At 37.6% G+C, this 19,046-nt stretch overlaps 1 protein-coding gene across 18 annotated transcripts in view; it reads right to left on the bottom strand.

The window, feature by feature from the left end:
- The window catches only part of LOC117204014 (kazrin), a 141,090-nt gene that overhangs the window by 31,174 nt on the left and 90,870 nt on the right, over window positions 1–19,046 (bottom strand). For all 18 annotated transcript variants that reach the window (XM_033440998.1, XM_033440989.1, XM_033440999.1 and 15 more), the window contains 2 exons: window positions 2,668–3,088; window positions 824–1,192 (listed from right to left, as the gene is read on the bottom strand). In XM_033440998.1, the coding sequence (XP_033296889.1) occupies window positions 824–1,192; window positions 2,668–3,088 (790 nt within the window). The remainder of the gene's footprint in view (window positions 1–823; window positions 1,193–2,667; window positions 3,089–19,046) is intronic.

Raw genomic sequence — 19,046 nt, forward strand, 5'->3', positions numbered from 1 at the left:
AAACACACTTTCCTACTCGTGAAAAATCCGAATTTCCCTACTCGCGAACTTTTGAGATAGCTCTCTTGGGAATGGAAATTTAACGTGAATTCATGCGGCGAGTAATTGACTCAAAAGTGTGAAAACTAAATGGGAAGATAGAGCACAATAACAAATAATAAACATCCGCCATAAATCATTTTATAATTCAAACACTTCCTCCATTTCAAAACAGAACTTCCAACCGGGGAGAAGTGTTTGCGAAGTGAGCGAGGACGAAAGCAAGCAAATTCTCAGAAAGCACGGAAGCTGCTTAACCGGCAACAATGTTAAAACTCCCAAAAACTTCCAAGAAGAAGAATCTGCAACACACCCAAGATAAAGCCAACACATGCTTCCAATAAAAGAAGCAGAAGTCTATTTATCTTCAAAGAGAACCAGCCCTTTCCATTAAGAACACCTTATCACAATTATTTCAAACAGGTTAAAAATTCCAAACAAACCAAGAATTTTATCAAGCATCCTTGAACGTTCAAAGAGCTCCTCGATCAAGCTTCTCAATCAACCAACCACGGCGTATTATTGTCAACAATGCAGCAAGAATCCAACGACTGAAAAGCACCCTTTCTCTCTCTCTCTCTCTCTCTGTTCTCGGTCAGCCGTCACTCGTTTCCGCATTGAAGAAAACTCAGGGAAGAGCATTTATCTCAAGTTCAGCTCCGTTTAATTCCGGGGAATCGTCGGAAACGTAGCGCAGCCGTTGGTGGAACAATCACGAACAGTGAATGTACGGGACGAAGGCTGAAAGGGAAGGGCCTCCATAATTAAATGCTGGGTTACCCACCCAGGGAATTAGCTGGCGACGAGGGTCTGCTGCCTGGGGCTGGTCCAGGTGGTTCATTGTCCTCTTCGGCCCTCACATCACCGTCCACCAGATCCTTGTCTATATCTTTCTCCTGGTCGTTCATCTCCTTCGATGATCGCAAGGAGTCGCGGTTGCTAGCCGATATTCGAAGTCTCTCGGCGCTCGATCGATCGCTAGCGCCACGATGGAAGAAAGTTCTGTTGCTGGATCCTCGGTCCGGACTGGCGCTTCCGGAACGAGAGTCCACGCTTCCGCCAGAACCACCAAGTCGCGTTTTCTCCAACGCTGGAGCGTACGGTCGACGTGCTTTTTCGCTTGGACTGCGACTTGGCGAGCCATTTCGTTTTTCTGGAAATTTGTGGTTGTGGTTTCGTTAGTGATTTGTGGCTTGGGATTGAGTGGTTTGGTCGAGCGTGGATTTTCCGGGCGATTGGTAGTGGTTTTATTGGAAATATTTGGTTTTTTTGGAATTGAGTGCTCGAAGCAACTGCATAAACGAGTATTTGGAATTTTTTTTAAATGCTTAGTATTTTGAAGATATTTATTTGTTGTTGGAAGTAGATGTTTTTTAGAAGACGTTTTGAACTTACTCAACTTATTTGGAACTGGACATCTCTGAGTTTTTAGAATTATTATTTGGATTTTCTAGTAACTGATATATGGAACGATTGATATTGTCATTTCGTGTCTTCAACCAGCTGTCTTATCAATTTATCAAAAAATGATATTCTCCAAAAGCTTATTGAAACATATTATTTAATTAAAAATACAAAATTCTGAACATTACTTTTTCTGATTATATTATAATGAAAGTTTCGATAGTATCTAAAATATACTTTTCATATGTCTTTTAAAATTTTACGTTCCATTACTGAAAAATGTGATATAACGAAAAGGTATTCAGATGCGATATCGAAATTCTTTTATAAATGTTGATAACGCAGGTAATTCTTCGTTGAAAGTTGGAACGTATAAAACAAAAGTAGTGCCCATGCACAGTCCATAGTTAAAAACTTTATCTCGATTTCCGGAGCATGTTGTACTTTGTAGTATATCTCATAGTTACTTGATGTCACTTTTACGAGTGTCCATGAGTCACCATTTTCCCTACAGCTTATAAAAGACTCGGAGAGCCTATCAGGACCACTAGTCATTTGTGACTAACGGAAGATCAAACTTTCTCAACACGCACATAATTTTCCCCTTAAACTTTCTACAGAACAAATTACATAGCGTATTTATCATTAGGTGAAGTCTACAAATTTTTTAGAGGCGACAAGACTCTGAAAACATTTACAATAAAATCAAGAATGTTGACACAACTCATGAAGAATTAATTTACTAACGGTTCCAAAATATTTATCACTAAATATTCCAAAATCAATATCTGAAGAATCATAATGATTTCAAAATATTTATCACGAATTGTACTAGATATTTACACTTCCAGGAAGGAAAAATAATTCCAAAATAATTCATAAATATTTCAAACAGCCACTTTCCCAGCCACCATAGATTAAAATTAAGTAATTTCAAAATATAATTCAATTTCCAATTATATAAATTGGTACGTTTACGATAACTAAAGAAATAGAACCCAGGTAGAAAATTACCTATGTAGTGGTAAATATTATAACGAATACTACACTTAACTATACTTAACTATCACCTTATTAACGTTGTTCTTAATAAACTACAATATAAGTCATTCTATCAAACTCTTTCCAGAATGATTAAACAAACCACAATCGCACAAACGCATTCCAAACCTTCAAAGCCTCAAACCAAAATCCATAGAAATCCATAGAAATTCCAAGACTCACCTATAGGACTGGTTCGTCGATCGATAGGACTGGTTCTCTCCTTCCTGTCTACAGGACTGGTTCTCTTATCGATAGGACTAGCTGACTTGTCGCTGGCGGAGCTCCTCTTCTCGACAGGGCTACTCGCGGCGCTGAGCCTTTTCCCGTCCTCTTGCGGCTGTTGCTGCGGCTCGCCGCCCTCTTGTCCAGGGCTACCGCCATTATTACCCGCGCTGGTTGTTCCGTTGTTGTTGCCGGTGTTCCCAGCCACCCCGTTGTTGTTCCCAGCGCCGTTGTTATTGTTCAACACCACCGGCAAAGCGCCACGAACGTCCCTCAGCTCTCCGCGAAGCGTGGCACACTCGCCCCTGGCTCGTTCCAGCTCCCCGTCAAGCCGGGCGCCAGTCGCTGCGTTCTCCTCCACCATCACGCGAAATTTTGCCTGCAAACCAGAGACAATGGATATATGGACGTTAGAGATTTCAAGAGAGAGAAAGAGAGAGAGAGAGAGAGAAAGATCAGGAGGGAGAGAGAGAGAGGGTGGAGGGGAAGGTGAATGGTTGCTGAAAAGGGAGAATGTTAATCCTGCGGTAATGAGCAACATGCGAGAGGATCTTGTTACCCCGCGAAAGATTATCCACATTCGTGAAATTTAGTTCTATTGTACGGACGAGTGGAAGAGTGTTGTGAATCCCGGCGAATCTGCTTAGCTTCCTTTCGAGTCTGGTGAATGAATTTTGTTTGCAATTAGCGTGATTGAGTGAAGGAAGTTATACCGTAGATAGTATATTGAATGTATCATCTATACTGTTATTGCATGTATTGCTTGCCTACGTTATTATTGCATGCTTGCCTATTTTAGTAAAAACAATTGGAACGTACATAGGATTTTCTGAATTAATTTTATCGTTTATCTATAGGTCGCTGGACATTTATCCAAATTAAGATATGGACAGTTTTATGTTATGAAGTATTACAAAATATTGGATTATATTGCAAAATATTATATTACAAAATAAAGATAGTATTTACCGATTATAAGTAACGTTAAAAATATACTGTTCAAATTAGAAATCGGTGACAAGGAGAGAACTCTTCACTCCTCGGAAACAAAGTCTCATCAGGTTCCGAGAGTATTCATCGATCGAGCCCTCGATAAGCGTCTTCCAGTCGAGCAGCGCGAAGAATCGGTTCGGAGACCGATCAGCGAAACTACCGCGTAAATTTCGCAGCACTTCTAATCGAAAGTTCCCCGCGAATTTTTATCCCGACGAAATGATATAATGGACGCAATCTCTTATTTGTTTACCTACCCTTTTGTCGCGAGAAAGAGAAGGAGGAAACGGCGAAGACAGAAGAAGAAACGGAGAAGAAAGCGAGAGAATTCGAGAGAGGAGAAAGTATTGAAAGTTCCATGAAGTTGCAACGAGGTCTATAACGCGTCTTGATCCTCGGTAGGAACTACGTTATGCACCGACGTTTCGCCAAGTTACGAACGTTAATGCGGGTCCAAAGTAAAACGAACAAACACCGAGACCGGAGATAAAAGTTTGCTTCGGCGCGAGCCGTGCAATATTAATAAGCCTACCGCGGTGGCCGCGGAACACGAATCTCATTGTAAGCCCCCCCATTGTACCGGTCGTTCCAAAAGCTCTTTACGCTCGGTTATATTGACTATGGCTCGGCAGAAGTTCGTGCCTGGTTTCCCTCGACACGAGCGAGCAAGTCACGGAACAAAGGAACGCTCGGATATTTAACATGTGCTGTCTGTAAACCAAGGTTAATAGACACAGACAGAAGATGGAGGGGAAACAGGATGTTGAAACATCGGTTTTGTATTTTCTAAACTGTATCTTGTTATGTGAAGATTTTGTAGAGATTGCGGGGGAGTGTTAAACAACATTGTTATTAGCACATTGGTTACAGCTCGCAATACCGTTTTACCCGTCTGTAACACATTTGCGGAGCTTCCGATTTTCAGTCGCTGTATTACTGTATGCTAGCAAATAATTTTCATACAACCACTAACTACCTGTCTCTATATCGTGAAATTTTGCGTACGTGTGTGACATGAATTATCATGAAATGCGTTTTCATAATTTCGAGATTTTTAGTTCGCTTGATACACTCAAATCGATGCCATACATAATTTAAAAGTATACGTTGACTCGAACGCGCGTTGCACGCAGCAAACGTATTGAATAAAACAAGGTCGATAAGTGTACATGGAAGATAGAGAAAAACAAAATGTAGAAATATTGATTTTGTATTTTCTATAATATATCTTGTTTTGCGGAGATTATGGGAAAATGGCGACTAAAATTGTTGTTAAGATTAAAGTAGATTCGTGGTAGTTGCGAAGATTAATCCTTTAGTAGAGGTAGTTTGCTACGCTATTTTAATGAAGCGAACGAGGAAGATTTATATACGTAGATCAGTAAATGTGTTTAATGATTTAGTGTGTGACAAATTGTCGATTTTAGTATGACAAATTTAAGAACTACAAATTTCTATTATATCTTAAGAGCGGCACTTATAATTATTCATTTGTTCTCGTACGTGATTGTCAATCGTTTACCTCGTATAGAATGATATACCGAGTCGATTTCGATTGGAACAAAAATTCCAAGAAATATCAGTTGCTTTTCAAAACCATCCACGCTTTTTGAAATTCTAGGATTTTCGTAGATTTTCAATTAGCAAACATTTTACGTTTGTAATAAACTCAAAAATTGGCTCTGTTCCACTACTGTCTTCTACAATCTTCCATTTTCTGGATTTGGAAATCCAATTTTAGATTAACTGAAGATTTATTAATCAAATCAACCAAAGGGTGCGCGGTCGTTGATTACTATAATAATTGGTAAGAACGAAGATTCGATTATAATCAAGGATAGTAGAACGAAGATGGTGGCTTTCTCTAGATAAAGCCAATTCTCAGGAATGATCGTGGAAACCCTCGAATGGAATAATAGATAGGGTCTCTCTTGTTCTGGCTAACTCAGCAACCAGTCCATTGAGATAGGTCAATGACTACGGAATGTAGCTGTTGTGGTTAGATGGGAATATCGAAACGTCTGTAACAGGCCTGTCTAAAAGGCATGCTAACCGAGATCAATAGGCCTAGGTTACCGTTTGACCTTCGAATATCGATTATGTTCTTCTGTGCAACCATTTACATTCTTGTACCATTTTACCAAATATTTAACCTTGCTGATAAATCTAGAACTTCGAAACGCAGCCAATAAATTGGAAATATTAATCAGTAGATTGGAAAAGTGGAAAATTTTCAAGTTAAATTTTAATTACTAAAAGAATTACGATACATCATTAGATGATTCGAAAAATCTAAAGTTAAATTTAAAATATTGATAAACACTTATTGTTATTTTTATAACAGATTCCATTTACATAAAAAAAAAAAAAACATAGAAAGAAATTTTCGATATAAACAGGATCAGAATGAAAAAGATAATTAAAATTAATTACCATAATAGATGCAGTTGACATACTTATGAATACTAAAGATATTAACTAACATCAAAAAACAAATAAGATTACGAGATGTAGGAAAATTCAGGAAAAAATCACATCAATCCTTGACGAGGAAATAATTAACCCCAAAGAGGGGAAGAAGTAACAGATCCAATCTCGTTACACGGTCAACAACGTTTGATCATAGTCATCGTAACAGGCTGATCAGTTAACGAGATGTTTGATTGCATTTTCAGTCAGATAAGAACCTGAAGGGAAGACAGGGAATAAAGAGAAGAGAAGAAGAGAGAAAGAGAAGGAGATATTTGATGGGCAGCGGTGAACCAGCACCGTTGGCCAAGTTCCAGGGACACAAAAGGATAGCCAGCGAGGATAAAGGCATCGCGAACTTGTTGCGTTCCCAGAGGCGCCTTCCGTTTTCCTTTCGTCGCACCGAAGTCACCCCGGCTACCGTATTCACGCCCTTTTCACACCCATGAATCGTAGGATCGCCGATAAATTTCTGTTCAATGGCCCTGGCCTTGTGGAGAAAACGTGTTGTGTATCTGCGACAGGTTCTCACCATTACTCTTTTTGTAATTTGGCAATTTAACATGTTTAAGACTTACGTATTACAGCAGAATCTCGATTACGCGAACATGGATTATTCAGATAAATATTGTGGATATGTATTCGTCTGTTAGACATTACAGTATATTGCCTGTATTATCAACATATTCATTTTACCACTTTTAGTTGATTTTTATGCTGTAGCATGTCAATATGTCAAAATATAATCTTATCGTTTCATCAGTTCAGGCGAGACGTGAAATACTGGATCATATATATAAAAATAAGCAAATACTTGCAAGTGTTGAGTACAACTAAAAGCAAATACTAAATCTCTTGTGCATAATCTTCTACTACTAGGTGGTAAATAAGTGGTGGGAAATCTTAAGTCAACGAAATCTATTTCTAGTAAATACTTCAATTTGTATGCATATGGAACCGAGTATTTACTTGAAAAATCACTAGTAAAAGCTTTTACCTTTGTAAAAGCTTTTGCCTTTGTGCATATTGTCCACTGACTTGATTAGGCAGTGGTAAAATCATAATCGAAATCGCAGTATCTTGCGGGATTGGGGAATCAACGATTTGCGACATTAAACGACGCAAAAATGATATTTTGAAGAAGACGATATCTCCACTAATGATATTCCCACGCATTCTGAAGTATTCACAGTATCAGAGATAGTGATCAGATGATACGAAACACAGCAAGAAAGTACTCGTAACGAATTACTAACTTTACAGAAAATATACAAGTTAGCAGTTCAGAAGGATTGGAAGAACAAAGATAATTATAACATATATATGTCGGGTTTGTCGGTTTGGCGCTGGATCTTGGGGCGCGTTGTGTTTCTTCATTAGGACATGCCATTGTAGTTGTTCAAAGAGGTTTTTATTTACAGTGATATGTACAGGTGTTGTTTAAACAAGGTGTAACTGTATAACGTAAAAGTCACTCTTAAATAACAATATTTCTCAGGTTTAACGAATCCACGGTCAACGGGATGACTTTTTGCACATTTGGATATAAGCTATACTTGAAATGACGTTTGCTATGACGTACGCTATCTTTTTGACTAACAGACTGACGTTGTGAATCAATTCTCCAAGGTGATCATACGAATAAAAGACTGACACGACCACACTTGTCAATTACATATTGATCAACAATATTCAACAAAAGTTATCAACAAAATTCCAGGCACCGTTACTAGGCTGACTCGCGTAGAGCCGTCGGGACTTGTTTGTTAATACAATTTTGTGTCCCTCAACATTAGTACTACTACGTTCATCCCGTGACTGTGGCTACGTTCGGTGACCAGTAGTGTCACCTTAACCTCAAGTCCACTGTTATAATACTATAATGATCGGCTTAAACAAACAATTTAACCCAAAGTATTGGGAGTCTTCCCAAAATTCCAAAAGAAAGGCCCGTTATCCCTACATCTCCGACATATATATATATAATACATGTAATACGAAAAGAAGTATAATTTTCCCCGTAGGATATAGTTAAATACGAGTCGTTCGATTATCCGAAAAATTCGAATATCCCATCATCCTGAACGCAATTAGTTCGAATAATCGAAGCTCTACTGTATTAGAATGTATCATTAAAGAGATTGATTATGTGCTTTTATAATTAGAATAAAAATGAAGGAAATTGATTCATTTCACGTTTAAATGAAGTACCCATTGTTTTCCACTTTGTTCTTGAAATTTCAAACATTCATCTAGATTATCTATTTTCCCTTTAATGTGGAGTACAATTTTTATGTAAAAATATGGAAGGTCCAATGCACCCTTAGGGTAATAATTATGATCGAAGGGTCTGAGTTACGTCTGGGACAACAACAGAGTTCAATCTGGCTTCTACGAGAGATTCTCATCTTGTGGTGCAACGCGGCATGAAATATGCATTACATCAGGGGCATCAGCGATTTTTCGCTCGTATTGAATTACGTTGGTGTTGACTTTGCTGCATATCCTTATCATGTATGCGAACACGTATTTATACGACGTACGTATCGAGCGTTCAAGTAGATGACTAACTTTTTATCAAACCTATTTATGAATTTTAATTCAATTTTCCTCCGACTAATTTTATTTTTAATATTGTTTACCGCACAATTGTTCATGCTATTCCTTTATAATATATGATTTGATAGTATCGTTATTAACTCAGTAGGAAAGCAGCACATAAGTATTTTATAACCCACTTCACTACTATATTCTAATTTTATCGCATCTCCGTGTATAGTCCTCCATTAGATTTTTTAGCGTTCCGGAATCCCTCTAGCGTAACCCATATCTTCTCTCCTTTTCCTTCTTCGTTTAATAATTTTTTAGTACCTAGTAAACTAGTTTTTAAGATACAATGAAAGCACGCGTTAACCATTAAGGGGTACCTTTACCCTAAAGAACCACAAAGTAGCAAAAGAAAAAAGAAATCGCTTGATACTTCTATCAAGGTTCCTAACAAGCTAACAAAGTTTAAAAACGATTGAAGTTTTCCAATTACCGAAGTTCCTTATACATCGATTTGACACTTTTCAATTCGCACTGTATAAGGAAAAGGAAACAAACGCGTCAAAAAGGTACACTGATTGGAAAACACTCTTGGCCGAGATCTCTGGCAGAGTTTACAAAGTTGACAAATTGCTAAAGTTTCTCACATACCAATTGAACAATTTGCAGCTCTACTCGTACGAAAAAAGAAGCGTCTGCGTAAAAAGAAGTCGACGACTCGAAGATCTGAAGATCCTAATACGTAAAAAGCGAATGAAGGAATGAAACATAAATTTTTAAAAATCTTACATCAATCTTCAAAACGAAAGGATGCGTCCTCTAAAAAAAAAAAAAAAAAAAGAATAAACCAACTAGAGAAGACGCTGAAGGAGCGTTTAATAAGTGAGACCACGCATTCACGAGAAAGTCGAAAGTGTAAAATTGCATAGAAAGCACATAATATGAAAAGATACATAAAATATTAAAAATATAATGCCTTGCATCAGGTATAATACTTAGCAGATAAAACAATTTTCCACCAAGTCTGTACTTTTCCAATTATATTCTCAAAAATATGAATTTGCATAGAAATTCGCTGTCTACTAATAACACCAACTAAATAAGCCTTGGGTATCAAGCAATGTCGTACAGATACACGATGAAAACGGCAAGGTAAACGCGGCTATACCGCAGCTCCGTCACAATGCCTCAGGATAGTTTACGTGTTGAAAGAACTTGTGTATAGGTTGTAGCATGCCGGAGTAAAGTGCAATGGAGTTGCCAGCTATATTATCAGTAGTCTGCTTCGATATATAGGTCAACGTTTCAGAGATTACATCTTTCATGGGGAATAAAACCTTGGTTGAACTGCTGCAAGGAAATCGATATGCGGTCGATGGTATCGACGTTATCGAGCCTAGCAGAGCCGAACCACGGATATTGTTCCGCTGTTCTTTCCTTCTGTTGATTATCGATAAACCATCCGCCAGATACGCGGACGTAATTATCGTTTCTGGTACGATTGTCGTTGTGACTCGAATGAAGCGAATCGTGAGATGAGTTGATTAATTCCGTTCGACTTTCCCAATTTTTATGTTCGCCATGTTACTCTTCTTCTAATCAACAAACAGAATTTTAACGTTCACAGAAAAATGTTGGTATTGTAAAAAGGTAGAATTGCCTGAGTCAACTAAGCTTCAAAGTCAACAGCTTCAAATTCGATCTTGAATTTTGCATGTAATAATCGAGCTTGTCGTATATGAGGATTAGAGATGGCGTTTAACAGTGGTTTGTCACGATGATCGCAGAATCACGATCATGGTCGTGATCTAACTTCATTCACGCGTGTAACCGTGACTTTTCTATGTTGAGTGAATTTGCTCACTATGATCGTAATTCCCGATCTTGACTGAATTACTTCTTATTAAGATACTCCGATATAGCTTACATAAAAGTATCTGCATGCAATGTAAAATTAAAATTTAGGATATAAAATTTTCTTTGTATAAGGTAAATTTACTTCATTTGGTATTAAAGACAAAATAATTCAATTTTCTTTGCTTTCTTTTATATCGGTATTTTAAAGAACAAAATATTGATTCTTCCTTCCTATTTCAAAATCGTGATATCCATTTGATATCGTTAATAAGAACGCGAAGAACAGTTATGTTCTCCACTAATCAGAAACAATCACAAAATATCACAGATCACTGTGGAAAAGCGCGGGAGAAAGAGTTATGGAAAATTGTATAGTTTTATTTTCTTTCATGAATTATATAAAACATTTAAATGTATCCTTGTGTGTATTTTTTAGAAAGCCTTCAGCTTCTAGAACGTCGTAGTGGTAGTGTTTCCAAAAGTAATCTCAGTATTCTTAAAACATCCAGGGATTTTTCTTCTACATTAAGAAATACAGAAAAATGTTTGGTGTTGTTAAACGAAATATGACTGTAAAAAAGGAACATCTAAAATTGATGAACTCCATTAATTCCTATTTCAAAGCTTTTTAAGAGGATCTCCCTTCGTAAATCAATTTTTGCATCGAGAAATTAGCTAACGCCAGCTGTTGGCAAGGGGAAAATTCATATTTAAAGAGCATTGGTATAACAACAGTATAATAATAATAATACATTGTAGTAAACGATGCAGTAATTATCATGTTTGTCATTGCATACATCAGCCACGACGAAAATAAGGGTCGAACGAGCAAAAACGAAGAGGAACTAGAGGTTAACGAAGAAAGAGAAGGGAGAACGCAGAGAATGAACATTACTGGAGCCACTCGAATTTATGAAATTGCAATTTCAGCCACGGCTTTCATCGCACTCGGAGCAATTTATCTCGCTACCAGAGCAAGGAAACTACCTAATCCTTTTCCTTATTCCCTCGGATTTCCTTTCCACTGATAATCTTAAGGGTCCTCTACGAAATTTAATTAGTAAATGTATCTCAAAGAAAAAAAAGGAATGAAGGAGAAAGTACAGACGGATATATGTAAAAATTTTTATTTTTTTTATTTATTCATATATATATAATGTAAAATATATATTAAACAATCTGGACATCTATAAGAAGAAATTTGACGCTGGGGAAAGGGCGAAGATACGGAAATTTTATAATAATCTAGTATTTTAAAATTTTACCCTAATCTTGTTATTTTTAATTCATGAATTGAATCTTCCACGCGAAGAAATATATGAAATAAGAAAAGTTTTAATAATAGTTTTCAGATGATTATTTAATAAATGTTACCATATTGAATTTAGAGTTTCTGCAAGAAATTACGAAATATAGGGATGAGATCGACCTAAATGCCATTTAGGAAATGGCTTCAGTTTCACTTACGGTTGTTCGCAATGGCCAAACCGACAGTGTTCCGCGCACCGGTTATGTAATAAGTATTCATTTCACCGGGGGGTTTGGGGCACATTTAATTCCGGAGCAGAATACACGAGGAACACTGTGTACGTATAAAGTACGGAAGAATTATGGCCATTCATAACCGCGAGAGCTTACAGAATTAACAGCAACGAGGCTGCGTGACACGAAACAACAGGAAACGTGGACCGCCATGCTATTTAAATCATACGTCCCTTGTCGAGCCTCTAATGTAGGTCAAACTCAAATTACTTACGACAAAGTATTCCGTGATATGTTTTCTACAACCATTACGCAGCATCTCGGTATACTGTCAGAAAATTTCATAATTTCCAAGAAAACTCGACGTCGTTGGTGAGAATTCTTCAGAGACACTGGCGAAGATTTTATAGAGGTGCTCAGTAAAAACGTAGTACGAGGGTATTCTTGCCAGAAATGACATGTGTATATATGGAAAACGATATCAAATCTGTTTAATCTAAATCAGGATAAATTAGTGAGATCCATATTTAGGGCAGAAGTTTGAAATTTATTAAATTTTATTTTTATGGTAGATTAAAATTATATTATAATTTGAAAGATTTTTCTATTAAATTTTACTTGTTGCGTGGTCTTAGAGTTCTCCGGACGTTCACATTCTTTTGTTCCTAAATAATATTTCTAAACACATTTTTATAATACTTCCTTACATTTTTTTAAAATTAATTTATGTCAATGCACTATACCACTCCATTTATTTGTCTAGATTTTTATGCTTGGCAGGGGACGAATAGCCTAAATACGTTTTATCGACCTTCATATAAAGAACTTCCACCGCACATTACTCCCCCAATTTCTCAACCTAATGCAACCTTTCGCAAAAAAGACCACATTGAAACCACAGAAGAGAAGCGAATAATTTAACACAGAGAAGGCAGAAGTAGGATGAAAGCAGCGGGAAAGAGGCACGCGTGAATAAGGGTTGAGAAGTAACCAAAGCTGAAGACAACCAAAGCAAAAGTACATCCTCGTTCATAAGTTATTAGAACTTTTAAGAATCATTATCTCATCTGAAGCGTTTGGTTATACAAAATTCTGTGCAATATTATAATCTCATAATTTAATATTCAGGTTATCGTTGCATTTATTGGTATTTAGTTCCACACATGTCACGAACTATTTTAGATTTAGATTTTACGCGGACTTTTTGAGGTTTTTCAATCTGATTCACTGATTTTCCCAACAGGATTTATAGAGGCAAACATGTACTATAACTTACTATATTATTGCAGCACTTGCAATTAGTTTCAACAAATTCTTGCTACACTAAATCGCAATATCCCACAAATACAAAATTCTGATTGAACCATAGAGACGAACCAATCTGCCATAGACACTTTATTTTCTGGTTCTTGATATCTTTTCTCGTCGCATCTAAAATACACGAAATTTTCTCGTTCTTTCGTTAGTATATCAAAGACTAATATGTCTACAGAGTTTAATTATTCTGCGCAACGCTTGAGGCTGAATTCTAAGGTGTTGAATCTTAGCTAACCCAAATAACGAAACCTCACCCTACTTATGAACGAGAATGTACACAGAACGTCGTTTCGTAATGATTACGACGTTCCGGTAATAAATGCAGCAGAACCAAGCTTCCCTTAAAACTCCAATTAGCAGCAGCCAGTGATTTAATTGTTTTCGAGAAGCGTGAATGTCATCGTACTCTCGCCGTGTCGAGCTTTTCTCTCGATTCAACGTTAAACACGTTCAGCACTATTCGCACCAGTTATACACGTTAATTTGGCCACCGTCTTCTAATTGCACCGGTGGCGAATCGCGACGATGCTAGTCGGCCTACATGGAAAACGTAAATCCAACCTGGAGACCAAAGGAGAAGTAATTTCTAGAATTACAAGAAACGCTGAACGTCGAAAAAGCCTTTGACGAAGGTCTAAGCGAAGGATTGAGTCGGCACGAATTAATTGGATTGATCGCGACGGTTACTTTCCGTCTCTGTACTTCCGGTGCTTCTTTGACTACCTTGAATGGCTACCTTGAATTTTGTGTATTTTCGGGACTTTTTAAATCTCCTAGAGCTTTGTTTGAGAAAGAGTAAGTGAAAGAAGAAGGTTGGTATATTTGCTGTTGGATACTCTGTTATAAGAATATTGAGGTTCATTGTAAATTGGCTTTGAATGGATTGAGAAAACACTAGACAATTTGAGAAAATTAAATCATTAACGCGTTCACTGCAAATTTCGTGCATTTTTTCCTGGAAGCAATACGTTGAAATATAGTAAATCGTAATATTTCATTCTTCATAATATTTTCTGAATCATTTACATCGTTGAAAATGTTTTAGTCTATGAAATTTATCTTACTTCAATCATTCTGAGAAATATATTAACGTAGATCGCCGTAGATGACCAGTTTAGAGTTATTAACAATTTTTAGTCATTACTTCCTAACGATCTATGTAATGCAATTTTACTTAAAAGTTAAATAACACGCAACTTCATATATTTCAACACATCTTAAAAAATGAATAAATATTAGATGACACATTCCAACGAAGATGGACACTATATTGTAAATAAATCTCACACCCTTGCTGACCTCGTTCTCCGAACAATCCTCCACTTATCTGGCGACTGTACTAATTTGAAGGGCCCACAAGCGGTTCTTGGAAGTTGCGTAAATAGGGACGCGCTACTTTTAAAGGAATGCAACGGATCCGAAACGAAATGTTCGAAGGAGAAACGGACGGTCGTCGTTAGCCAGGAGTTAATTATAGACAGGAGCGCGTAATTTTGGCCGCGTTAAGTTTATATTCATCTGTCACGCTCTGAAAAGGTTCACTGCACCCGGTTACACCGCGGCACCGGCTGATACGACGCGCTTCGCGAATTCGAAATTAAATGTTTCACCCGTTGTAACCTCGCTTCCAGAGAATTATGCTACCACTACGCCTTTGCCCGGAAACCGGCACCCGTTCGCTTTGATCTCGTCTTCCTCGCTTAACCCTTTAGCCAGGCAAGTTATTGCGACAATAACGAGGATAGCTGAAATTTTCCCTATTATTTAATCGTGTACAAGATCAGGGAATGCATTTTACAAACGAAATTTAATAACGGATAATGCACGGATGATTTTATACTTTTAGATTTATATCTAATATTTCAGTAATAGTGTTTCCAATTAGAATGTGGAATTTAATCGAATATGTACATGGTTCTCATTGGGAGATTGTAACAAGAATTTAAGAAATTTTATGGGAACTTTAAATTTGTCAATTTACGAATGCACTCCTTTCTTTAAATCTTCTTCAAATACTATAATTATAAAATATTAGATAGTTACTAATATAATTGCGCGAAAAACATTTGATTCAGTGGCAACAACAATAACTACACCTGATATGTAGTTACATCTGTAATAAGTAAAGCGACAATAATTGAAATACATACAACGATCATAACATACAAAAGTATATAAAACAGTATACAGTATAAAACAGTAAAGAAGTATACAGATCTATTTGTTATAAAATTTAATAGGTGAAACAAATTTCTTCAAATTTCGCGGTCCTGTTTACAACAGTATGAATTCACATAATCGTATAACCCGTTTACAGCACCAACATCAACAGAAATAACTGCCTAATCACGCAACTTTCTCCACTATACCATCAAGGATCACCAGGAAAAAAACACGGACAGATATCATGAAAACGTCGAGGAAAACGTTATCATTTAGTAAGACAATCGCCGCTCTAAACCTGGAGACAATGATTCCTCGTGTTCCCTCCACACTCTCACACAACGACCAACGATGCGAGTGCCCGGCGGCTTCACCGAGTGCACGCTGAGCGAGTTCCTCCTGCATTCGATTCTCCTTTCAATGAGGCATCAGTAATGCGGCAGCGTGAAAAGGAAAGAAAGAGAAAAAATTGTCGGGTTCGGTGAAAGATGCACGTACTAACATACATCTAGAACGATGTGTATATGGGCCATATGAAATGCATTATACCCGAACGATCGATTCCGTTGCATATTCAACGGAGCTCGAGAGGGAACAGGAGAAAGCTAAAGGCGCATTGTTAACGCGCGCACAAAGTGCCGTGCTCGGTAAACATATCGGGGAAAAGACTACTGGGTCACGATGTCTACTACCTTTTTAATCGGGCTGCAAGTATATTATTCCCATCGTAATTTCAGAGGGCGAAGCGAGTACGTTCTAATGTATTAGCAGCGACGATATTCTCGCCACCAGAAATCCTCCTGGGAAGTGGCCTCCTCGAATTCAAACGCGCGAAAGATGTAAGAAAGCATTTGGTAAGCCGGCAAATCGAGAAATTTTCTCCATTTCTACCTCGGTTTCTACGAGGCAAGATAAGATAAAGAGGAAATAGAGGATAAATTTTTAGCGGAGTGAAAAGTTGCGTTCGGAGAAGGAGATTTTTGGAGATTATTCTTGTCGTGGTTAGCCTTGATGTGGGAATATTTCGTTGGGAATAATTTTAAGAGCTTTGCAATTTGAAGGAATATTAAGCTTAGAAGATAAATGTTATGTATGTTATTAATTTTAATAGTACATTAGCAATTCTGTTATCACCATTGTATTGTCTATCTATGCAGGCTCATGAAAACGTTCCAACACTTATCATAGAAAATTCTTATGTATATACATGTCGGGTTTACATTAGAATTAGAGTTAGGGGCGTGAAACGAATCTTCGTTCGGACTACACGATGTCGTTATGCAATAGAGAAGACATTGACTAGCGCAAATACGATTATTATAGAATTAGACAAGTAACCGTGGTAGTTAGATACTCGAGAAACTAATGACAATGATCTTAGGTTCAATAACGAATCCGCGGTCAACGGGATGATAGGTGAACATGCTCACAATATCTAAGTCGAACTCTTTGTTAAAACGTGCAATATCCACCGAGCGTACAGACATAAAGTAACTCGCTAATACGACCTCACGAGAGAATGACTTTCCGTCGCGATGATGCTGCGGAGGAAAACTATGATGGGGTGTGTCTAAGGACACGAGATCATCGGATTCGTCGAGGATAGCCTTCGTTCAGAAGGCGAGGGAAATTGGCGTTGCTGCTAATTGGTCAATCTGCATATCGGTGGTTAGAAAAAGATGCTAGCCGCCCTCGAGGGAAAGTTGCTGGTGGGAGACGCCGTTCGTTGAAAAATAGGTCTCTCCTATCTTCCTGTAGTTGGGACAAAGACTGTTTGTCTGTTTGAAGGACTTTAGGTAACTAGATATTAGTGTTTATAACGGCCCTCAGGCTAGCTGATCACGTACTGTGGAGACGCGTCGGCATCTGGTAACCATCATACCCGAAGAATAGGATCTGCGTGTGGCGAGCCACGGGACAGAAACCATTGGAATGTTTACTGTCGCGTGCCGCTACAAATATTTCTTTTAAGGAGAGCTATAGAATTACTCCGTACCTTTGTTAGACAAAGCGTTCATCCCGTGACCGCGGCTACGTTCGGCGACTGGCTGTCGCCTCGAGCCCAAGCTCACTATCACAAATCTCGAACAAATACAATCGGATCGAAAGACGACAATTGTTTAATTACGCCTATGATAGAATATAGATTAGGGGATTATCCCGAGGTTCCAAAGGGGAGGCTTCGGTGTCCTTTCATCTCCGACATACACATGTACGTTCTCATGTTAGTTTCCAACTTTTTCAACGGAATCATCATAGTTGAGTTTCATTAGAGTGTTAATGAAATTTTAACGTGGAAGTATAACACGCGTAATATATTCGTAAAAAATGTCTACAAGTGCTCGAATGTAATGTATGCTCATCTGTGATACCTTAACGATCCCATTGAAACTGCCAAAAGAAAGATAAAGGAAATAAAGTAGAAACAAAAAATAAGGAAGGACAGAGAATTTTCATCAATGCAATTGCCCAAGGCAATTAGAAAATTCAGGCTTAACCGCATGACTCGAGGCTAATTCGAAGCTTACAAGTTCGACCGCAATTTCCCGCGAACTTGTAAAGTATGAAATTCGGTTTCACGTATAATTTGTAGCTTGTCTTTCGAGAACCAGGTCCGCATTATATTCCTTTCTGTTTGCGAAACGCCGTTGCGACTCGCCAAATTGCTTTTCCACTCTTTATCGAACGCGAAACTTCTCTCTGAACCTCTGAAAACTGCTCTCACGAGCAAGGCGTGTTTCTATTTGCATTTGAAACGTGGACCCTCTTTTCTGGGTTCCTCTCGTTCTTCGACCAGAGCGAACCAGAGAATTGCTCATTTAATGGTGTGCATGATCCGCGAGAAAATTGAAGTTTCCAACCTGTTCGTGCGGAACGTTGTTTACCGGCGATGTTTTTTCCTCGATTTCTTTTTCGTTCGCTCTCCTGAGATGATATCTCCGCTCATATTGCTCCTCCCGGCGATTCGTTTAATCGTGACTAGCTTCTGCTGTGCTGTTCGCAAGAATCGCAGTCGATGCAGTTGCAGTTTCTAACTATATTTTTGACATATTAATCCAAGTTTAACTATCGCAATTCTAGTATTTCTATGTGACCCTTATAATTTAATTCGTAGAGTGGTATTTTATAATTATTATTAGGTAATCTTCGTTCTTAAATTGTCAATTCGTTAACAAAATCGTAATGGAATAGTAACATCGTGTTATGTTAAAAGATTAGCTTTTAAAAGATACTTTTAATATTGAAATTCTATGATTGTTATGCCATTTTTATAATTTAATTCATAGAGTAATTCCATAATTACTATTCGATAATCTTGATTCTTAAATTGCTAATTTATTAACACGATTGTTATGGAATGATGGCATCTTCTTATGCTAAAGGATTCATTTTTAAAAGATATTTTTCATATTGAAATCTCATTATTTTTATGATTTCATGCATGAGGTAATTTTCTATCGTTAATATCGAATGATCCCAGCTCTATAAAATTGCAGATTTATTAGGAA

The sequence above is a fragment of the Bombus bifarius genome, unplaced genomic scaffold (genome assembly GCF_011952205.1).
Source record: "Bombus bifarius isolate JDL3187 unplaced genomic scaffold, Bbif_JDL3187 scf7180000007975, whole genome shotgun sequence".
NCBI lineage: Eukaryota > Metazoa > Arthropoda > Insecta > Hymenoptera > Apidae > Bombus > Bombus bifarius.